General features: G+C 41.0%; 1 protein-coding gene across 1 annotated transcript in view; it reads right to left on the reverse strand.

Moving 5' to 3' along the window:
• Nucleotides 1–25,219, reverse strand: part of CSMD1 (CUB and Sushi multiple domains 1) — a 1,512,254-nt gene that overhangs the window by 924,090 nt on the left and 562,945 nt on the right. The window contains exon 4 of the mRNA XM_029933196.1: nucleotides 19,659–19,853. Coding sequence (XP_029789056.1) covers nucleotides 19,659–19,853 — 195 coding nt within the window. The remainder of the gene's footprint in view (nucleotides 1–19,658; nucleotides 19,854–25,219) is intronic.

The following is a 25,219-nucleotide window of genomic DNA, read 5'->3' on the forward strand; positions in this document are numbered from 1 at the left end:
AGCAAGAAGCTAAGCCACGAGACCAGGAATGCTCTTTTTATACACAACAGAGCAGCAGGGAAATTTCAAGAGATAAAGTCAAGGCAGGCAGAGAAAGCAAATAAATCAAAACAAAACCTTAAGGAGACCCAGAGCAAGCTTCCTGGCACCTGGAGAAATCATTTCAAGTTCCAGAGTTAACCATCCAATGTAAACTTAGAAATCACACACACAAAGCAAAATGCATTAAGACAGACAGCCACTAAAATAAACTAAATAATTCTGAACAATATTAAATAGTTATATTAATCTAATGCAAGCTCCATGGATATTGTGAATAAAATGTATCAACATCTTACTTGAATATTAATTTTGCTCTATCAGAGGGATTTATGTGAAAGGTGAAAATTGGGGGATCTGATTAAGTAAATGCTATTTTAATTCCTATTCTTTCTTTCCTTCTTTCCTTCCTCCCTTCCTTTCTTCCTTCCACATTATTCAGAAAGAAAATGAAGTTAGGTTCAAAACTTCCAGGTAAATCCATGACTGTGAAAATTACCATACAATGTTTTAATGAAATTTTGAGTATCAATATTGAGTCATTCATTATTTTAAAAAGTGCTTCCATGACTTCCATGTAAAGGCTGCAATTAGCAAAACAGAGCCACGGAAGTGGGCTTTGGCTGAGAAACCAAATTTCCATCAGAGTCATTCCTTTAAACCAGTTTCCTATATTGAGGTTCACAAACTCTTGCGATTGGGAAAAAAAAAATGCTACAGCTCAAAGGAGTTTGAATGCCATCAACTTAATCCAAGAAGAAGATAAGGTTTTTAATAAAAGATGTGTTTGAATCTACTGATTTCTGTAAGTAGGGAAAATAATCTTGAGTGTAAGCAGAAATCAGAGTACACTATTTCCCCTAAGGAATTTCCAAACTTTTACAAAGTTTTATTCTAAACTCTAAAATTATCATACGTGCCTTGCCTGGGTATAAATGTTGCTAGGACTATATCTTCAGGGCATAATTCAAAATACAGAATAAAACATTATTTAGACATACTGTGCCATATTTATCATAAAGAAAAATGGAAACCAACTAAAAGTTTAACAACAGATAAATCATTAAATAAAGTATGATGCATCCAAGCCACAGGACCACGAACGTGTTTACCAAGCATTTGTAAGATGCTTCAGTAAATTCCTCAGTTAGAATATTAAATTTATAAAAAGCAGCGTACACAACTGGATGTGTAGACTCTTCTCAACTTTAAAAATTATAAGGAAAAATATTCAGGAAAGAAAAAAAGGAATATCTACACAAGCACATGCATCATGCTCAATTTCTAAGACTAGGAGATATTCTCTAAGGTCCTTTGCCTCAGGCTGTTATAACTCTGGGACCAATGACAACCTTGAGGTCAGGAGCACTGGGTTTAAGCCAGTGAGTTCTCTCACTGACTTTGGTGTGACAACATCTTCACTTCTCTGTGCTGACCCGTAAGTGGAGATAATGGGTATCTATTCACAGTGCTGATGGGAGGGGTGAATGCATTCAAAAGCGGAAAGTGCTGGAACAATGCAGGCAAATGCTACCTGCTCCATAAAACTTGCTATTATTATTTTCTCCCGCTTGGCATGAAGCAGTCAGTCCACGATAGCTTGTGAAATTATTTTTTGAGCACTTTATCATAAGTTTTAAAGGTATCGCTGCTCTGGGTAAGACTGTGTTGCCCACACTTTGCTCTCACCAGGAGGGAGGTGATTCCAGAGGGAGAGAGAGTCACAAAGATGTGTTGGTCAACAAGGTACCCACTGCACTGGGGATGGGAAGGCAGGAGGGCCCCAAATCCACTGGCACTGTTTCTATAGACACCATCACTTATGCACTACCTGAGACCACCAGATTGTCCTTTATCCTTGGGGACTGTAGTCACCTCAAGAAGCAGAGATCTCCTGGTCACCCCACGACCCCTCAAAGGTCTGCACATCTCATGTATCTGACTTCCTCCCCCTCCCAAGCTCTTGAGTCTTCCGCTAGGTCCTTTGAAACTCAAGGCTAACTATCAGCAAAATTCCCTGCATCCCACCCATTTCTGAGGCAACCCGGTCCTTCTCTGATGGAAACCTGGATGCCCTCTGCGGATTGCGCGTCATGAAGACCTCTCAAGTGGTCACTGTTGGAACTGCTGGCCTTGGTGCTGGATGAAGTGTCTGCCTACGCACAACTCATTGCTACTTCCAGATACTTGGTTCTTTCCTCCCTAAAGTGCCCCATGCTTGAGTCTTTTATCCCCAGAATCCAACACCTTCTCCCTCTAGCCATCTACAAAATCCCTGGGGCACTTCCATTATTCCAGGAAGATTTTTACCTCTGGCTCACTGCCATTTTCTGCAACTCCCTGCTTGGCCTAATTCTTGCTATTTCCATATCAATGCCAGACAATCCTTTGAAGGCTGGCTTCTCAGCTCACCTGCCCCCTCCTCCAACCCTCCAGCCACAGTCCTTTTATCCCCAACCTCCTCCTTCATCTCTTCAACATGATGCATGATCATTTTCCACAGCTGCATTTGAAGAGTCCTGTGATCAGCCCTCATCTTTTCATATGTCTAGGCCACTTTCCCAAACACCTGAACTCCAACAATTCTTTGAACCCACAGGCCTTCGAGTTCCCTGATCTTGCCCCTTTCCACTTTTATTCCCTCATGTTCTCATGTCTCCCCTTGACATCCTTAGATTTCATGGCCATTATTTAAATGCCTTAGTCCATTTTCAATCCAAACTTTGGCAAAATCCACACTTACTCACATTTAGGTAAGTATGGCTAGAGAAAAAGCAAAACCAGAACTTTGTAGATGAGTCTAACTTTCAAATGATGGCCAAATCCAAAATGTGGCATTTAATTATGGCATTCTTACTTAATTTCCTTCCATTTTTGGTTTCTTTCTGGGGGAAATACCATTTCATACCTCCTTCATGCATAACATGCCAATGTCTCCTACCATATTCCTACCCTTCTATGGTGATTTTCTTTCTGGTTTACTAAAAACAGAGGCAATCAATAGAGACATTTTAGAGCAGCTCAGTCGTTAAACATCCGGCTTTGGTTCAGGTCATAATCTCACGGTCCATGAGTGTGAGCCCCATGTCAGACCTGCTCTGACAGTGCAGAGTCTGCTTGGGATTCTCTCTTCCTCTCTCTCTATGCCCCTACCCTTCCCATGCTCATTTGCTCTCTCTCAAAAATAAATAAAAATATAAACATTTTTTAAATTATGAAGAGACATAGTATGATCTATCAACACTCTGGTCACCTCTCTGTACTTCTGCTCATAAACTATCCATACTGTATACACCCCAGTGACTCCTACCTAGCATTAACACCTGTTTGTGCTCTTGCTTTCGTCCCTGATCAAGTCCTAAGCCAAAGTGTTACCACTTTCCCCTCTCTCAAAATGACCATTTTCCTTTTTTATTGGACAACTGTTCTCAGCATATAGACATGTTATAATTTCCCCAATTCAAAATTTTTAAAGCAACGGCCTCTTGATTCCACATTTACCTCCAGATTCCACATCTACCTCCAGATTCCACATCAATCTCTAGCCCTATTATTAAAAATCCCTTTGCCAGTAACACATGTTAACAAAGGTCTATAATTGCAACCTTCCATTTTTTCCCATCCTCTCCTGAACCCACGTGAGTCGTGACTTTGTCCTTGCTGGCCCACTGCAGTGGGGCTCTTCAGGTAACAGCGCCAGTAAATCCTGCAGTCAGTTCTCATGTCACACGGGCTCTCCACCACACTGGACTACCTTCATTTCCTGTTCCTTCATTGTTTTCACTAGGCTTTTAAAACTATTCTTTTTTTTTTTTTACTGTTTTTAATTATTTTAGAGAGGGAGAGAGACAGCATGAGCAGGGAAGGGTCAGAGAGGGAGGGAGGCACAGAATCTGAAGACAGGCTCCAGGCTCTGAGCTGTCAGCACAGAGCCTGATGCGGGGCTCTAGCCCACGAGCCGTTAGATCGTGACCTGAGCTAAAGTCAGACGCTTAACCGACTGAGCCACCCAGGAGCCCCAAAACTATTCTTTTAGTCTTGGAATAATTGCAAATTCACAAAAGTTTGCAAAAATAGTACAGGGTGATTGCACGTACCCTTCTCAAAATTTCCACCAGTGATTACATCTTGCGTATATTGAACCATCTCAAAACTTTTAAAATGGCACTGGTACAATGCATGCATAGGATTTATTCCCTAGCTTGTTTATTTATTTACAAAGCTTGTTTTGTTTGAGACAGAGATCATGGGAGTGGGGAGGGGCAGAGAAAGAGGGAGAGAGAGAATCCCAAGCCGACTCCACACTACCAGTGCAGAACCTGACACAAGGCGCCAACTTGGAAAACTGTGAGATCATGACCTGAGCCGAAATCAAGAGTCAGGAGCTTAACCAACTAAGTCACCCAGGCACCACTCACTAGTGCTTTTACAAACTGCTCTTCTCATGCTTGCTTTGATCTTATTGGCCATTTATACTCAGCCCCACCTGGTTCACATCACCCTCCAATCCCTAGCATGGTGCCTACAATCCCATCCTTGGGCCTTGTTTCTCCCTGACCACATTCATTCCCTTATTGGTCTCATCCAGGCCTGGTTGCATGGATTTAAATACCATCTGTATGCTGAAGGTTCCCAAATTTGTAGTTCAATTCCAGATCTCTCTCCTGAACTCAGTTTTATGTATCCAAATTCCCTCATGGTACATCCCTATGGATGCCTAAACACATTCCAGACTTACTCCCAAGTCATATACTTCTGATCCTTCTCCTTCAAGTCTGAAGCGTTTGTTTTCTCCATGTCTAATAATGGCAGCTCCACTCTCCCAGAGGCACAGTTAAAAAGACATGGCATCACTCATGACTTCTACTTCCTTCACATCCCATGAGCCCTGCCACCTCTCAACATAACATCACCCCCACTCTGACCACTGCAATGGCTTCCCGACAGGTTCTCTGATTTTGTGCTTTTCACCATTTATTATTTTCTCAACACAGCAGCCAAGTAATCCTCTTAAATTGTACATGAGACGATGCCACTTCTATTTTCAAAATACTCTAGTGCCTTTCCATGCTGCTCACAATAGGAGCGAATGCCTGTGTTGGGACCACAGGACTCTCAGGACCTTCTCCTCCCACCTTGTCTCTGAACTGCTGTCCATCCACCCGGGCCATGCCCAGTGTGCTCTGGCCATCCTGGCCACTGCCTGATCCCCCATTCTCTCTGTGTGTCTCGAGAGCAAAGCTGTGGCCACTCCCTTGTCTGGCCTCTCTCTTGACATTCTGGTAGGGTTTAGTCTTCTACCTCCGTGAGAAGTCCAAAAAATGTTAGGTTAGCCAAATACAGAAGTTTTCCAGGATATAGGACGTTAGGTGCTAAAACCAGGACAGCTCTGGGTAAGCCAAACAGCTGGTCACTACAGTTCTTGGTCAAATGTCACTTTCTTAGTGAGAACGAGCATCTCTGAACACTTATTACAATGAGATGGGATGTATCTGTTTTTACTCATCTCTTTATGTATTTATGTGATCTCTCTCCAGCCAAAAACATAATTGCCACAGCAGTTGGGATTTTCCTGATTTTTTTCACTTTGTAGCCCCAGCTTCAGGAACTCACCACATTTGGCCCCTGGTTTTCATAAACAAAGCTTTGTTGGAACACTGCAATGCCTATTTGTTTAGGTAATGCCTATGGAACCTTTTCTACACAATGACTGAATACAGTAGCTGATATATAGTATAGCTTGAAAAACATAAAATATTAACTATCTTTTCTTGATCAAAAGAGTTTACTGAGCTGGTAAGTGCATCTGAAAACATGTAAATCCTCAATAACTATTCCTTTAAAGAAAGAATGAATGGGCACATATAGTAAACAGACACAGCCTACCGGAAATCAGAAGACAGTCAAGGCAACTCTGGGGCATCATTCTAATGCTACTAAATTCTCAGCAAATTAAAAGTAAATACTAAGAATGAAACCGGGAATAACTGTGGTGAAACTCCTCACGGCATGGAAATCTGTTCAGCAAGTGTGCAAAGCCTACACAGCATTCCGAGAACTCTGTCCTTAGGAAACAATTAAACAGAAGAAACAAAAGCCGTGCTATATGTACAGAGACAGTAATTACAGCATTATGTACAGCCGTAAGTGTTGGAAACGCTCATTATGCTCAATTACAGGCAGAGAAATAACTATTAATTTGTATAATTTTGAGGATATTGAGAATAAAATGCTATCAATTAAAAGTGAAAAGTTTATGGGATAATACTGATCTTACAAGAGGAAAAACAATACAAGTAATGTGCTCTGTGACTTGAGCTTGAGCGCTTCCCAGAGCTCGGGTTGGCCTCCTGTGGTCCCTACTCCCCCTCCACCCTAGATCTGCAATGATAACATCTCAATAATAATAGTAATTATAGGTATTGAGCATTTCGAGATCTTATTTAATCCTTGCCAGCCTTGTGAGATTAAAAGTATTAGTCTAATTTAACAAGATCAGAACCAGAGGCGTTGCAAGAAAATAGCTTGTCCAAGATGTCCCAGCTAGTATGTGGCAAAGCAGGACCTTGAGTGACAAAGTCCTTGCTGTTAAACACGTCCTTAGTACCTACCACAACAGATGACATTTACTTGGGAATATGTCTACATGGGTACTAGACAGCTCTAGAACCAAATATGGTACCCTGGATAAAACCACAGAAAAATAACAAAATTTATCCACAAAATTGAATAATTGGCATACAGGCACCTTGTGATTATGCTTTAAACTTGCCACAAGATTGTATTTAATAAGATAACGTAAATTTTTTTAAAAGGTGCTTAGCAGAAAGCCTATGGCATTGTAAAATGCAAAACATGTAAACCAGACTTACTACAATCTAATGTTGACATATATTTTTAATACTTCTCCCCCCCCCCCCAGTTTTGGTAAGGTTTAGAGTTGTTTATTGCACAGTGTGCAAGAAAAGCACTTAAAACAAAATTGTCTAAAGCCATTCAGACTTAATTTAGAGCCAGGTTTCTTCTATGAAGATTGCCCTACTCAATCTTACTTTGTAATGTGTGGTCATGACATGACAGATCATTTAGGATTCATTTTGTGTTATTTTTGTAACATAACTGATAAAAACACAGCTGTGTTTTAAATATCACAGAATTTATAGGCTCACAGAAAAAGCATGACTTCTCTTCCTTCTCCTCCGCTCCAGCTCTGTCTTCCCTGGCCTCTCTTTCTCCCACCACTAGCAGCCAAATGCTTGCAATGAACACACCTTGAGTGACATTTCAGAAAGTACTGGCAAGTGACATATTGTCATTTCCAGTCACGTCATGTAAGGCTTATCAATTAAAGAAATGTGCAGCTTTCGACAGCTCTAAATGAAACACGCATACATTATTCAGCCTGTTTTATTAAAGGTATTATTACTGAGCTAGCTCCTGGTTCCTTAGTTCATGGCATCTTGGCTTGCTAACTATGATTCATTCTTTTTTTTAAATTAAAAAAAAATTTTTAAAGTAATTTAATTTTAAATTTTTTAAATTTATTTTTGAGAGACAGATAGAGACAGTGCGAGCAGGGGAGGGTCAGAGAGAGAGGGAGACACAGAATCCGAAGCAGCTCCAGGCTCTGAGTTAGCTGTCAGCACAGAGCCCGACGTGGGGCTCAAACCCACGAACTGTGAGATCATGACCTGAGCTGAAGCTGGATGCTCAACCGACTGAGCCACGCAGGTGCCTCTAACTATGATTCATTCTAATAAAGAAAAAAAAAAAAGGGCAACTGTCCTGAATGGGATAAAATCAGTCAACTCTTCAATAAAAAATAAATTAAAAAAAAAGGCAAAACAGCTGTCACATCCTGTATTCTTTAAAACCATCGCATAACAGTGACAATGTTTTTGACACATTTAGGCGAATATTTATCTGAATTGCATGTTTAGACAGAAACAAGGCTAGAGCTTTACGGAAGCTTAGCTTTCAATAATGATTTATTTGTTATTTTTTTAATGGTTTATGGATCATGATTTTCAACACAACAAAAGCGAACCACACGCCTTTAACTTCCCCCGAGGAGGGGGCAGTCCGAGGTGGATGGAAGAAGCGCCAGGCGAGACCTGCCCATAGCAGCCAGCGTCTCTGTAGCGTTGGGTACGATTCCTTCCGTTTCAGAGAATCCGATTCCTCATCTGCAAACTATAAGCATTAACCGCACAATTTTTGGACAACATAAAGCAGTATATGTAAACTTTGTAATGTGTCATCTGTCACGGAAGATTTATTCTAAATGAAATGTTGAGCCAGGCTATCTCAATTTCCCCCTTGCTTCCTTTCTTGAGTATCTCACAGTTTCCTGAAGAGATTCCACTGGCTAGGAATAGAAAATAAAATAATAATCATTGGCCAACCACCTCTCAAATATTTTGTATCTTGCCTCAGCTGCCTCCCAACGTGGTTCTGTTGGGGCCAGAGAACCTCCTCAGAGCTCCTGCAGTGAGCCACTTCTCCGCGGCTCCCAGAGTCCAGCCTTGTGCTCAAGGCTGGGAGGTTGTTGGGAGGGCACACCCAGGGTGGGGCAGTGAAGGATCTAAAGATGCCAGGAAGAAAGAGGGATGGACCAACTTAATCCAAAGAAATCCAAGCCCTAGAGCAGGAAGCCCACTTGAGAAAACAGACCACTGTCTGCTTTGTTTTCTCCAAGGTTGACTTACTCTATAAAGAAATAGCCTCAGCAAATCATATTTAGTCTTTGAAATAAAACAGGAGAAAGGCCTTAGAGCCAAACAGCCCTCTCTGGACTTAAGGCTCTGTTGAACTAAGCTTACACATCAATTTTTTCATTTGCCGCACACGGTAGTCACTCCGCCAAGCAGTTTTAGTCAGTGTTTGGCTTAAGTCATTTGCACACTCAGAAAATACTGAGACCAGCAGCCACTTTTCTCTCCTGGGATCTGACTGCCTTTAGTTTTCTCCTTTCTGGGCACACAATGTCTGAGTGGCCTATGGGGGCTGGGAGACATCTTCTGGCATGCAGCACGAGGAGAACACCGGAGGCCCCCCGCCCCCGGAGGGAGAGACACCGGCCCACCACAAGCCTGATGTAGCCCATCTCCAGACAAGCCACGCTCTCTCTGGCCCTTCCCAGATCCCAGGGCTCGGGCACACAGTTCTCTAGGAGAAATGTTTGTTTCATTCAGATTCAAATATTTGTTTCCAAACGAAAACTTAGATTCCTGTAAAGACACTTATTTCCCTTGTAAATTAGAAGGGAACGGACAGGGCACTGTAGGGACAAATGAGATGAAATGCCCGGGTTCAGATTGCACATCTCCCAGTTAACTGCTGCGTGACCTCAGGAAAGTCATGTTGTGCCTTGGTGCCTGAGACTGTAAATCACAAGATCAGGGGTGACATAGAACTTGAACGGTGATCTTCAAGATTAAATAAAAGGATATGTATAAAGTATCTTAACAGGCGTTGCCAACTGGTAATTGCTAGAGTCTTCCCTGCTATCATATCTCTTTCTTAAAACTTTACGATTTGAGTGACCAAACTGAAATACCTATCATTGGGTAACACATGCTACTCTATTTGCTACTTATTCAGATTCTTTGAATTTGATTGATTATTCCCTTCAGAAGAAAAGGAATCTAGAAAGGAATCTAGAAAGAAGCTATACCTGGACTATTGTTAAATCAGTATTTTCTACACTGTCATGCTAGGTATATGCATTTTGTATCTACGGGCATGGTGTATATGTAACTCTTGTCTTACCATTGCATTCCAACAGTGACAAGTAAAATATAATGACCTGCTTCTCCTCAAATCAGCCTCAGAGATTAAAAAAATGAACAAACAAAAAATAAATAAATAAATAATAAAAATATAAAATTAACCACATACTGGCATGCACATAAGGCTTAAATCTATGAGTGTGGGACATGTTAAGGGCAAAAGAAAGCTCACTGTAATTTGTCATGGGCATTCTTTGTTACTTGTTAATGTTCATCTTCACTCTGCTTTTCCTACCTTACAGATTAGGTTCTGAGGTCCTAATACCCTACAGTCTTGCCAGTGACTTTGTTTTCAATCATAGCTATTAGCAGGTTAAAGTAACCTCACAATAAATTCAAATGATTGGGTAAAGTGTCTGTAAATTAGTTTCATAATATACATGAACTGAAGACATGTGGAAGATCTTTTTAATATAACTATTCATAAATAAGAGCTGTCTGATTAAAAAAAACAATTCCAAAGAATATCAATGATGCATTAAAAACCCTTTAAGAGCAACTAACAGTGAGATCCTATAGTTTACATGAATTTACTTTTAGACTGTTTGCCATGGGCTTCAGTCACTTAGTTCCAAAATCTGAAGCTGTTTTAACGATGAGAAGGGGGGGTCCATTGTGAAAGTCGAATCAGTAATTATAATAATTAAAATTTACAGAATTTCACTATTTCAGGTCTTTGCTAAGCATTTTGCCTGGATTATGTCACTTAATCTTTACAACAGACATATGAAACAGGTACTATTGCCCAGAGAAGGACATTCAGACCAGAGGGAGAGAGTGAGTTTGACCAAAGCCATGGCACACAAATGGTGAGTGGGATTTGTTCCCAGGTAGCCAGCGCTGGAGAGCCCTTTGCAAGGGGCTTAGCATATGTCACTGCATTTAATCCTCATACTAATACTGAGAATAGCATCTTTTCAAAATACTTGGCTTTTTCTAAATATAATTCTGTATAGAGACTGTTGGGTATGTGGCCTCCGGAGCGGAATCGCTAGGTCCAACCCTCACCTGTACAGCTTTCTGCCTTCGTGAACATCCTACTGTACTACACACCACAGCTTCTAGTTGGAGAAGAACTCTAAGAAAGGCATGTAAGGTGCTTCCAGCAATATAGATATGAGTGCTAGGCCCCAGAATTAAATCTAGTTCTTTCCTTCCCTAGAATGAGTCTTATTTTTTTCTTGCATACTTTGAGTCATACATGCACTGAAGAGTTTCCAATTCTTTGTTCACTTGACTATCTACTCTGCACCTTCTTCTAAGTTTTCTGTAACCTTCGTTCTCAGGCCCCAATGTCACTTGTTCCAAAAGGAAGACACTGTCTGAAATGAGATCCCTTTTGAGAAACCTTTTTGGATTAATCAAGAGCCAGCTCACTCTTATCTCTTGCCTAAACTAATTTTAAAAATAGACTCTACTTTCCGATACCATTCAGCACAAATCTGTTTCAGCAATTGCTGAGAAGTTAAAGGAAGAATTCCAATCAGTCTATGGCAGAGATTTGTATACTTCAGACCCATTTTCTTATCAGTCCTTATGATAAACCTACATTTATATATTGAATCGACATCATAAGCGAAAATGAAACCCACTCGGCACAGAACTCCACATGCATTAACAATTGGTGTGGAAAGAACAAAGAATACTACAATTCCTCTGCTTGGGAACATGAGCCATTTGAAATAGTAGCCCCCAGCCTCTGTGGTGAACCAGAACTTGAAACATTGCTGTTTCACATCGAGGTAGGGTGTAACCGTGAAGTGCACACCAGGTTCTGAAGAATAGTCTGGAAAAATGCAAACTGCTTCATTCATATTTTATATTGATTATGCATTGAAATGGTCACCTTTGGACTATGTTGGGGTAAGAAAATGCATTATTAAATTCACCTGTTTCTTATGACTTTATCAATGTAGTTATTAGGAAATTTTAATCACCTGGTTGGCTCATGCTTCTGGGTTGCACTGTATTTCTAGTGGAAAACACTGTTTGACACACTGAGGAATTGGCTATGATTAGGCATGTGGCCCCTTCAGCCCTGCCTGGGGGACGACTGTCATGGTCCCCGCCATCACACGTGGTGCAGAGGCTCGGGGCCACAACCAGGCCCACCCCAAACAAGTGTATCTTTGGCATTTTCCCACACCACATGCATTCTTCTGCCCGAAAAGATAATGAGTTAAAAATATAGTATCCTCCTTCAAAAAATATGTCACTTGTGTTTCCTTTCTTAGTAATCTCTGTTTTCTCTTTTGACATATGCCTGGAAAACCCCCCTTTTTTTTTTTTTTAGTTTGAGTCAATCTTTTCAGTCACAATCTTCAAAACTCACTCATCTACTTTCGTGTGTGTGTGTGTGTGTGTGTGTGTATGTGCACATATGTGGAGAGAGAGAGAAAATCCATTTCAGCAAAAGTCAAAATATGCTTAAAATCATGAAACTATGCCTTAACGATGATTCTGGGGAGAGATGTTTCCACGTACAATTTTATACTCAGCTTTAATACCCATCGATGTGGATGCAGACAGGCACCTCTGTGGGCACACTGAGGCTCAAGGGATTTTCCTCAGATTCAGCCATTCTTAGAAAGCTTCTCTGGGGTGAAACAAGGAGAAATGAAGGTACTGGATTGGGAAAGAGTGAGCAGATTAGATGGGGCACCGAGGAACAGCGCCAGAGCCAGTGTGGAGCCCTCTGAGGGACCGTACGGGGAGAGGGAGGAATGGGATTGGGGAAATGAAGGTAATGGAGCTATTGACGGTGACAGAAGTCCAAGATCCTGGGGCAGGAGCAACTAGACACTTCAGGAACAACTGCCTGTAGAAGTAGCAGTCAAGTTTAAGAAAAAGTCAATGACCTTCAGGGTCAAGAACAGAGTTTGCTCCTAGTAACAACTCAAAGAAGCATAAAGTAGAAGACATCTGGACTAGAGTGATAAAGCTTAAATTTTATTGATCCATAAAGGAAAAATAAAGATAATTCAAAATTTTAGGAAGACAGTCATAGCATGAATGTCATTTGCTGAATCTGTTTTTCGCTTCTCCCTGACTTTACAGCTGATCTGACTCCTAGCCTCCCTTCCAGTTAAGCAGGAACGCAATGGCTGGGCCTCACCAACACAGCGCATGTGCAGGGACCTGCTAAGACAGACTCCAGCTCTGTCCTCCCTCTGCCAAATGGACCAAGACAATGCTGGCAACAGATTCAAAGTCAGATGCAGAAGCCCCTAAATTACCACCAGCATCAGAACCAACGACCAGTCAGAAACACTCCCTTGGGGTTTAACATGCGCACACACGATATTTGTGATTGAGCTTGTGATATTGCCTTAAATAAGTAAGCTATAGGAGACAGCCTTGGTCCAAATGTGAAATGGAAGTAATCATGGCATTATTATGAATAATTGAGGCTGCGGAAGAACTCATCTGAACTCTGAGAGGCCCAGGGAGTGAGAGACTGGATGACAGAGGAGGCAGGCTAATTACAGGCTAACACTTATGCGGTGAATAATATTTACACAGTTATAATAATAGGAATGGTGTTTATTGCTTTTCAGCCTTTCGACAAGAAGGACTTAATTAAGATTATAACATAAAATATAAATGTTAACAACTTTGATATTGCAAAAGTTCTATTACAGCCGACAGAATACAGGAGGAGGAAAGGATTAGAAGATACACCAGAAAGAGAGAGGCCAGCCTAGTTATTCCCTCCTCCTGCTGCGTCTCCCTGTAAACCCCAGAAAGCCTCACCGGGGCTCTGACTTCTGGGTCGGTCCCTTTTTCTATCACTTTTGTGCCTCAGAAACCAACGCTGGGAACAGACTGTGGGGATCATGAAGGGGCCTTTAGACAGGACTTGGTGGGACAGAGGATGGTGGGCACCAGCCTCTACCAGCCTGCAAACCAGGGTGGATGGCCAGCGCGAAGCTGGAACCAGGATGCTCTGGGACGCAGGCTCACACCTGAACCAGAAGAGCTCCAAAGAGCGCCAATGAGCTGCCCCAGTGTCACCGCTGACCAATCAGGATGAGGCCCTTCCAACCAATCAGGATGAAGCACCTCTTCCCCTTTAACACCTTGGGCTGGAGCGGGGATTCTCTCTATGTAAGCAGGACCCTGCAGTGTTTGGAGAGGCCAACCTGCTATTTGGAGGTGCTCTCTCTTAACGCTCACGCCGCAGCCCCATTAAAGCCCTGCTGGTGCCTTTGGGTAGGGGGAGAACCGTGTATTATTGTTATTTTTTTTAATTTTTAATGTTCGTTTGAGAGAAAGAGAGAGAGAAGAGTGTGAGCTGCAGAGGGGCAGAGAGAAAGGGAAACACAGAATAGAAGCAGGCTCCAGGCTGGGAGCTGTCAGCACAGAGCCCCACACAGGGCTGGAACCCACCAGAGGTGAGATCCTGACCTGAGGCTCAACCGACTGAGCCCCCCCAGTGCCTCTGTATGATGTAATCTTTTAAAGACAATATACAGAAACCCAAAATTGGGATGAAGCAGACACAGTCGATGGGAGTAATAGAAGTATGTCTATACTAGTAGCAAGATGTGGATTAAAAATAATAAAAATTAAATTAAACTGATGAAGAAAGTGCAGTATAAGAAGTTATAATAATAAAAATAGTTAAATGTTATCAAAATATCTGTGACACAGAAATATGGCAGCTTTGATGGCCTGTTTCTTTTCATAGCCATCCCTTCACTACTACTGTTATTTTTTAAAATTATGCACATAGGCCACTTATATTAAACAAATTTTAGTAAAAGTAGGATGATATATCAACTGTCTTGTTCTAATGTCTAAGCCATAAATTTGCAGCCTATGTCAGCACCATTTAAGACATCTTTACTTTTATTACAAGAAAAATACTGCTTTCCCTGCCTGCATTTCAAGGTGATTAGAGATACAAACAGGTTTATGAATTTATGGACTTTGGCATCTTTACAAATTGAAATTCTAGAACTATGATTCTTTTAGAAGACTTTTTCAAGTTTATTTCATTGACTTTTTGAGACAGAGAGAGCAAGAGGGAGAGAGAGCATCCAAAGCAGGCACCACACTGTCCAAGGGGAGCCCCCAGAGGGGTGTGAAGTCATGAATGGTGAGATCATGACCTGGACTGAAATCAAGAATCAGGTGCTTAACCAACTGAGCCACTCAAGTGCCCCCATAACTATGATCTTTAAATGTTTTTTATGGTAGTTCATAGGCGTTGTGCACAAAATACAGAAGAACCTATGAAGTGCAGAATATACAAAAACAACTTACTTAGGACACCTTGTAAATGGGAATGTCCAGAGCTATGACTTCAGGGATCTCTGCAACATTAAGAAATATTTTGTGAAGCACTTGGTAGGTACCAAGGGTGCTGTCACTGAAAGCATGAGGGCACATGAGACGTGATGTCTGGGGAAGCAAGAGCATGCATCTCTGGGCGGAGTGGATCAGCATCAGCATGGAGCTGGCTTATTTCCAATAGCATATGCCTGATACAACTGTCCTATAGTTCATGCTCTGCATAAATGAGCCTAATCTCCTCATGTCCCCAATTGTCCCTCATGTCTACATATCCCTGTGTGACTGTATACCTAGATTTATGCAGCTGATGTCAGATCATACTAATACTTTATTTTTTTAACTTTTTAAACATTTTATTAATTTTGTGAGACAGAGAGAGATAGTGTGATCAGGGGAGGAGCAGAAAGTGAGAGAGGGAGACACAGAATCCGAAGCAGGCTCCAGGCTCTGAGCTGTCAGCACAGAGCCCGATGCAGGGTTCGAACCCACAAACTGTGAGATCATGACCTGAGCTGAAGTCAGATGCCCAACTGACTGAGCCACCCAGGCACCCCGGGATCACACTAATACTTTAAAAATGAAGTCCAGAATCAGAGAGTTGCAGGGTCTAAAGAGAGGAGGGAAAGGAGTGACCTGCCTACCTCGTTCTGGACTAACGTGATTTGAGGACCACTTTCCCCCCCTAGGGTTCTTCGGATCCGACCATTGTTTCTTAAAAAGAAACATTTTCCGAATGCAGCACCTCACCTATTTCCTTTTCACCTTCTTGTGTGATCAGGCCATCAATCTGGAGGCAACTGCTTGCCTTCAGTTTCCATTCAAGAAGAATCGCTCCTTTTTTGGATTGTATCCTCTGTGGCCCCCCAGTGTCCTGGGGACCTAAGGAATTTGTGACATATCCTGGCCCCTCATGTGATAGTCTATTTTATTTAATAAAACAGTAAGGGAAGCCTAAAGCAAATTGAGAAGGCACTTCAATTCTGAGCGGAGAGCATCTGTTATTGGATCTCTGTGGTCCCTGTTCTATTTTGCCCCCCGCTGCTCACACACAGGAACAGCAGATCTCTGCAAAGACTGGAAAAAACAACAGGACCATAGTCAATAATGAGATGCACGTAAGGAAGATGTAGACATTAAGCTGAAAACGCCAGGGTAAATGAAGAAGACTGACAATGATAGTTCTGGAAGAGCGATGTCTAAAGTCCCAACCTGGGGGGAGGTCAGTGTGATGCCGGGCTCCCCTTCACAGGAAGAGCTGGCTGGCCTCCCATTTTATGATGTATTGATTTTGTTAAATAGATGATTCTATCATTCTGCTCTAAAGAGTATCACGTGACTCTAGAAATGCTGCGCACCTTTAAGTATCATTGTTCAGGTTAAAGGCTGTCATTGGATTCTCTGTACATTTTTCAACAGTGTAATGGGATCATAGTGGTGCTCCCGGAACTAAATAACTAGAGTGTTGGAGAAGAAGAAAATACAGTCATTTCATTTTTATAAATTACCTAAATCTACCTCACTGAAATTCATTTATGTCTCTGCTAGAGAGGCCACAACTGCACACTTATAAGAATTAGATCATTGATTTCTTTTTCCTTATGATTCAGTTATCCAATTCAAGGAGACATTGTGTTGCAGCCTTCAAAGGTGTTTCATAAAATAATTATATCTAATTTAATGCCCTTTGAAATGCTACTGGCCCAAGCACTGGGAAGAGTAAAATGTAAGCAAAATGCAATAATCTGTAATAGAGGAGAAAAAGGATTTATCCTGATAAAAGCATTGTAATATCATTGGAATTAAATAAATTGGTGACAGAAGAGGAAGGCTGTGGGCTTACAGTTATAGTAACTTTGACTTTAAAAAGGTGTTTAATTGTGGAGTTAGTAAGGACCTTTCAATTAAGAAGAAAACTCGTTGGGGGAGTGTGGGCAAGAAAGAAGCTGTCAGGGCTACTGCTAATATTTATTTTTGCGTATTCAAGTTTATGTTGACTCCTTATTTGCTACTCAACATATTTCTGGACCTCTATTAAGTTCTTGAACGGGAGAAACATACAGCAGTATGGGGAAGCAGCTGGAGATGAGGCTCAATTTTAATGTAGTGAGAAATCAAGGAACTAGTTACAAAGTCTGTATGACTTACAGACTATCATGGGGAGGAGTAAGAGAAAAAAAATATTAAGACATTATGTTCAGATATAAACTAGCAGCAAAATAAATGCCATAGGCCAAAGGACTTTTTAAAAGCAATCTCAAAAGACGCTGCGTGGTAAGAAGTGATAGACATTTGGACATGAGTGTGAACTTGATAACTTAGTAAGATTTATGGCCACAAGGGAGATAAATAGAATAGGATAAAAAAGCAAATTTTTGGAATTAAGCATGGAGTGGTATGTTGGGAAGGACTTCTTTGGGAAAACCACCCTGGGTTTTAGGGTTTACCAGGGTCTGTGGCATAAACGCCCCCCATGGGATGAGGAACACAAAGCAAAAGAGGAGCTACAATCAGCGGCTTTGAGGAAAGCCAGCGCCCGTCAGCTCTGACAGAATGCCGCATGTGCGGAGAAACACATTGAGTCTGGGTCTGAGGACACGGACAGACGGCATTTACGGTTCAGTTAAGCCCGGGCTACCATGGGGCACGTCAGTAGCCATGTTGCAGGGTTGGCTCTCTGTTCCTCTTGAGTCACTGATGGGGTCCGGCTGGGAGAGGAGGGGTGAGGCAGAGGTGTGTGTTGGGAAGGAGGAGTGGGGCGGAGAATGTCAGAGGGAGGCTGAGATTCTATCCCTGGGGCTCTTTGGCCGATCTGAAGTGGGTCTGGGTGAAAAGAAAACAAAGTCTAACTGGAATAGCACAGTGGGAGTGGGAACAGAGGTTCGCAACAGTGAGAAAGGAAAACAGTGGCCCACGGGAAGAAAGGAACAAAGCTGGAGTAACTCCAATGTTTATCCAGAGTGGACGGAACGATGGTAGGGCCAAGGAAGAAAGCATGCATTTAGGAGACCCAAGCGGTAGCCTTAAATGCGGTCTACTGGTTGAGGAGAGTTGGTGAAAAAACAAGGTAAATGAGACAAACTTTGACTATGTTGCTCTTCTGACAAGATGGAAAATAACAGCAATAAGACGACAGACAGAGTGAGAGAAGAGAGATAACAGACTTCAGAAACACACAGAGGAAATCAGCATTTCCAGAGGAATAACAGACACTGGGAACAGAAAACTTTCCAGGTAGGATTTTCTCTATGGGAGAGGAAGAATTTGAGCATGCTCTAACCTGAATGCCACCCCCTACTTGCTGGAACACCTTGTGAGCAAGTCACGTTTCTTAACCTCAGACTCCTCGGCTGCAAAATGAGTCTTTAATAAAATACCTATTTGTGAAGAGGAAATGTGAACAAGTAATGGCCGACTCATCATAAGTGATCAGTCCGATCAGTCCGTACGAGCTGCCGGCAGGAGCTATGGGAATAGTGGCAGCAATGTGCCATCGTCCTGTAATTAGCATCCGAGAGATCTTAGGAGACTACGACATGTAACAGAAAATAAAAATTTTAAAGAAAGTGTTCATTAAATAGCAGAGACTAAACTATAAGCATGCCGATGCTAACAGTACCCTGCCCGGCACGGACCTACACCTGACACGGTGAACTTGGAGTCACGTGCTCGCTTGAAAGCACGGATTAGAAGCCCGGCATGGGTGTGAGTCTTCAAACATCGTATGCAAACTGTCCCTGGAAACTTTTGAAAATAAAAATTCTGTTTCTGTATCTGTTAGCTGAGCGTCAGTGCTTACTGTTTCCGTGGCTGTTCTGAGCATTAAATGACATAGTCCAAGTGCTCAGCACGTGTTCTGGCCCCACGTGAAGGCCGTAACAAATGTTGGCCACACTTTTGTTTTTGAAACCCTAAGATGAGTTTTTCTCAGGAAAGCCAACACTTAAGTGTTACAGGAGGCTCTTTCCTAGAGTTAATGGATCGGTGAAATCATGTTATGGAAAAGGTTAAAAATTGTAGGGCACCAGGAGAGTAATTCTAACCTTGACCCCAAATCAGGCTGCTGAACCCTTGGATAGAGTGTGTTCCTTTATGATCACCTTATTTCAAAGGTCTAAGAGTGTTGAAAAATTCTTTAAAAGGCATAGTTGAATTTTCAAGTCATTTCTGTCATTTTTAATGAGAAGAAAAGGTAAAAAAGGAGCCGTCCAATCAAGAAGGGCATAAATGTGCATAGTGAATCTTAGCATCTATGACAGCCGGTGATAGCGTTATGCAGAAGACCGTAGAATGTGAGAAACAGGATGAGGAAACATTTGGAGGTTTAAGGAACACATGTACATTTCTCATCGGCCTCACAGGGCCCAGCGATGGCTTTCTGAGCTACACGGAACACGATTTCTAGGAACGAAATACGCTGTCATAATCAGACCCAGCAGGACATGAATTCTCTGTGTTTAGTGGAAACTTCTACACCATCCATACCAAAGCCTTAGCCGGGGTTCACGGCCCATCTGGCTGTAGGGTACGTACCCCTGCAGAATGGAGCTGGAAAGTCCCAGGAGGCGCCGTTCCCAGGGCTGACGATGCAGGTCAGAATTGCATGACCTTCCAAGATGTAGCCGGAGACACAGCTGTATCGGATCTTGTCTCCTATGTTGAATCGGGTGCCATGGAGAACTCCTTTCAGGATCTCCCCAGGATTTCCACACGTATGGCTGGGTAACACTATTGAAAGAGAAACAAAAGGAGAAAGAAAAGTCAGAGATTTTTTTTTGGTTGAGATCAACTTAGAGCACAAAGCCCGCACTGCATTTGAACTATTCTGATGAGCAAAGCTAGCACAAAATCATTTTTCTCTTGTCTGAAAAAATAAGCAGAGAAAATATATTCTTTTTTTTAATAACATCTGCCATTTAACCTTTTATAAGATTATTTTAAAAGTACAAATAAATGCAGTTTGAGAAGAGAGGGAAATATAGTTCTGTGCGTGGTGTTCTAGATGATGCCGACATTATCTTCCTGACTATGAGATTCTCCAGTCTCACGGAGTTAGCAGACAGATAACATAGTAGGATACGGACATCTGAATGAGCAGTACCAGAAATACAGCATGGATGAATATTTATGCCATATTTGTCTTCACTCCCTTAGGATCAGCACCACCAAATACACATCACTAATCAATGTTTAATAAACATTTTATGGATAAAGCACTGAACTAAAGATTAAAGGGAAGATTTCATTCGTGAATGTATCTGACATAAAAATACACCACTAGTATATTTCAATTTTTCTGTTAGGCTTCATGCATTTAGTGTCTGAGTCACAACAAAGTTTTAGCCACCAGTTTTGACAAAGAATTATATTCATTTGCTTGTCAGTTAGAAAGCCTTGATTCCGTTCTTTCTTAACCTGCTCGCTTTTTATGTGGACAGGATTTTTTGCCGAATTCAATTGCCTTGAAACCTCATTGCCAGGAGGCCATCCCCTACTTAGAACATAATTTTCAACCTAAGCGATTCACTATTAGGTTAAATGGATGAAGCTGAAGATTGGTGGTTGTGTCTACATCTTTATAGTTTAAATTTAGTATATGATCAGTAAGCCAGAGCAAGCATGATGTACTGAAATAAACCAAGGAGACTATCACTTAAAAAGAAATGAGTTCTGGGGCGCCTGGGTGGCTCAGTCAGTGGAGCATCCAACTTCGGCTCAGGTCTTGATCTCAAGTTTGTGAATTTGAGCCCCACATTGGGCTCTGTGCTAACAGCTCAGAGCCTAGAGCCTGCTTCAGATTCAGCATGTCCCTCTTTGTCTGCCCCTCCCCTGCTCATGATCTGTCTCTCTCTGTCTCTTGAAAATAAATAGTTAGAAAAAAAAGAAATGAGTTCCAAAAAGCATTTCCAAGAAACAAATTAGATTATTTTATGTGTCTATCCTTTTTTATTAAACATGGATTGGGAAGTGTATTTTGGTATATATGTATAAATATTGCAATATATTGTTTTCTTTTTTTTTGTAAATGGAGAAATAAAACTTTCCCAGTGAATGGGGAGGGAATTTAAGGAATTTCCAAAATGATTTTTATTACAAAATTAAATATGTATAAAATAAACTACATAGAAACACTTAGAAGACAAACACTACCACTTAGATATTGAATATTTATATGTTTATGAAATCACAGTCGATATAGTCAAAGGGTCCTCAGCTCTAGTTTTGAAAAGATAGTTTGTGACAACAGTGTACAGAAACCTGTTTGATAGAAGACAATAGAAAATAGTTCATGATCATCCACATTCTCCTTTGTTGCCTTTTATAACAAAGAAAGTCTGTATTTAATTCTACATTTGCTATCGCTAAACCGATCAGTATTTTTATTTTTATTTTTTTTTTTCTGTGAATGGAGCATTTTTTTTTCATTTTTTAATCTCAACCTTTCTAATTTTTTTTTTCCATAATATTTTATTGTCAAATTGAGGGCCCTTGAGGGGAAGAGCACTGGGTGTTGTACGATCAGTATTTTTAAAATGTTGTTTAAAAAGACTGTTTGGTATTTAACTGTCTCTGGCTTTTCAAAGGTAGAAATGTACAGTTCATTCTTAGAGGAGCATTTCAGTTCATAACTCAGGACGTCTGCCCTCCGACAGTAGCCAGGGTCCTGACAGCCAGAGACAGGAAAGGCTGGAGATGAATTTCTATCATCAATGGAGAGAGGGGGGTGGAGGGGGGGATATGTACCTATGAATGCTTTTGTTGTTTTCCCTCCTTGTCCAAGAATATTTAGAATTAACAAATCCTCCCTTGACTTTTTTAAAGGGCCTTTATTATTTTCATCAAGTGGGGCTAAGACTTCTTATTAGAACGTACATATTCACTTGAGATTGTGTCCAGATAAATGGTCACTCCAAAGAAAAGAATTACCAATGTAAATCTGCCAAAAATTTTTGAAAACCTGCTAAGATAACCACAACACATGACTGCTTTCAGAATTGGAAAAAACCAAATGAGCCATTCTGCAAGTTGATGTGTCCTGTACAACTTTTCTATCCATCTGTCTATTAAAAACAAGAAATCCTTTTTAACGATTAGCGTTAACAGATAATGTAATTGACTTTTGTGCAGAAAGACCATGGTAGCCAAAGTACAATATGAGAAATCACACGGAGTTGCTGCCGCATGAAAAAACACCATTCTGTATTACCTGTTTAATACCTATTTACTACATTTAAAGAAATGTGAAATGCCACATGTAAGACCTGACTGTGCACGGACGTTGCTAGGAAGTGTAGAATTGCATGGACTTTGAAATGCTTAAGGGGAAAAAAAAAATCACTCCTGAACATAAGAATCTCCCCCAGTAGAGTTCTGAAAAGAAAACATTCATGTCTTAAAACTTTTAAGAGAGCCGGATGGACTATTTTGGAACCGCTCGTGTCCATCAAAGCCCTGTGCAGAGAGGGGCATCTCGGTTTCTAGGCCACCCCAGCCTCCCCTTCTCCTGCCATCTGTTCCCGGGCACCTTAGACATCTCCTTTTTTGTTCTTGTCTACAGATTTTGTCTTTATTTTAACATTTTGACAGGTGCATTCAAACTCATAAAACATTCACCCAACACGTATTATGTGCATGGCCTTGTTTTCAACCGCCCATAAACGGAATGGAAAGAGAACGGGATTTAAGACTCTCTTATTAGGTCTGTTAATCTATTAAACATGTGTCTTCATGGGCATTTATTTCACGGGGGACAGTGTGAGGACTGAGTGAGACAACGCAAGTCTCAAAATACCTGCTCTGTGTGACTGTCGTTGGATCACATGGCAGCCAGCTGCCTCCAGTGTAGACCTGGAATTGCTCTCACATCTGTGTCTATATGGTGTCTAGAGCGACGTCCGGCTCTCAGCAGGGCCTTGCTAAATCTATATTTGCTCAATCAAGCGGTAAATAAAAATATGAATGTGAAGTACCTCATGTTTTCTTCTAGATACATGAACAATGGAGAGGCACATAGTTTGTAGCTTGATGGGAACAGAAAAAAAGCAAATGAGTTTTCAAGAACCAACTGAATGAGGTGACATTTCAGAAAGACTGAATCAGAAATAAATTGTCACGTTAAGCCACTTTCCCCCCTAATTTAACTAAGAATGTAAATAGGACTCAGAGGCTTAAAATGAATTAACGCTTTTTAAGGCAAAATAACTTAGGAAATGAGAATAGGGGATTTAAAACTAACTCTTAAGGTTTAAAGTTACTAGCTGATTGGACAAAGTTCTACATTTATGATTTGGGAAATAGGAATTTTTATTGTCAAACAACAGGGTTTTAGGGAAAACATATTAACATTTTAATGTGAACAACTGTGACAGGCAAATAGAAAAAAATTGAAGATGAATTCAAATACTAACTTATAGTTACAAAGAAAACAGCAGAAATGTACATATTACAAAACCATTTTCAAGTTCAATAAGCCATTATCATAACACCCTAAATTGGAAAAAGTGGATGAAAATAATTATAGCTCTATGCAAAGATTTAAGACAATGACATGTAAAAATTACCAAAAATCCAAGGGGCTGGGAAAAACCATTTAACGTAATCTCAACTTGAATGGCATTTCTGCCAATTTCATTTTAACTAATTTTCCCCCAGTTTCCCTAAAGATCATGAATGTCCCTTTGTTGTCCCCCATGGTAATGAGTACACATTAAGTATTTAGTAAATACTTATTGAATTGACTTGAACTCTAATTTTAATTCCCTTAAATCCTCCCTTGAAGTAATTTGCCCTGTTTCCCATGGATGCTTTAAGAAAGAAATTCTTATTTGGGTAATGGGAATTCAGCACCAGTGCATACATTTGGTAATGGGAAAGCGTTTCTTGAAAGACGCTCAGGGCACAGCTCCCTCTTCCCATGGCAGACCTCGTTCCACCAGACCTCATGAAGCCAAGTTTATACACCCAGGGCTTGAAAAGCAGGCTGTCATTCTAATTACACTCACGGAAATTCCCTCCGTAACGCTTTCGATTTGGCAAGTACATATGGTCACAACTCAGTGACTTCATTAGGCTATCACATCAACCTTTAACCCAACTGTTTAAATGATGAAATGGATGTCGTATCAAATCCTTTTCCAGAAGAAAAGTGAAAACATGATGCCAAAATAAAATACAACATTAATATTCATTATGGATGGACAAAAGACTAGTGAGCAAGAGTTTGAAATTCATCAGAGGAGAGGCAGTATTTTTCACAGCCTGTGCACAATCAATGAAATTTCGCTGGGCGCAATCATTTGGAAACCAGGTCCCAGAGGGTAAATGTCAGGCTCTTTGTTTACTCTTTGCCTTTCCAGGAGTCTTGCTGCAGCTCAAGGAAATAAAACTCCAAATACCCACCAGACACACAACACTTGTAATGTAAACTAATGGTAAGAGATGCGTTTGTCCGGGACTGTGTGCTCTGCACTCCCCCCTACCCACAACCTTGAGGAAGGATTTAAAAAATATGGTTATATACGTTTCAGAAATCCTTTAAAATTCAGATTCTCAAGTATTAAAACCTGAGGTCTATTCTCGGTATGGACTCTCTAAATCTTGGACAGTTTCTGAAACAAGCAGACAGAGAGACGGGAGTTACATGTCTCAAAGATCATGAGTATTTCCCAGCAGGCAGCATTAATATGCTTTCTGCTACCAAAGTCACCATCTTCATGGTGGACGAGAAATACTGCATGATCACCGTTACTTTGAAAATGACGGTAGCCATAGCAGAAGTATTAAAAAGGAGGTGAGTTTGGGGTATATTTAAAGGTAGTAAGGTTTGGCCAAATGAGAACAGAAAGGTCAGCTCTAAACAAGGGCAGTAGTCAAGTGTACGTGTAGCAAAGTCTATCGCGTGGCGGGTTGTAGGACGGGACAGACTTATCCTTTTCCTTCAGAAACATACTGTTCAATTTTGGACAAATTACCTAAATCTCAGTTTCTGTGTCTTGAACAGGGAAATGGAGGGATGCACATAAAAGCAACTGATGGGTGTGTGTGAAACATCAATGAAACGATGCAGATTCAACACAGACAAGTGGAACAGAATG

This window comes from Suricata suricatta, chromosome 1 (genome assembly GCF_006229205.1).
Source record: "Suricata suricatta isolate VVHF042 chromosome 1, meerkat_22Aug2017_6uvM2_HiC, whole genome shotgun sequence".
Taxonomy (NCBI): Eukaryota; Metazoa; Chordata; class Mammalia; order Carnivora; family Herpestidae; genus Suricata; species Suricata suricatta.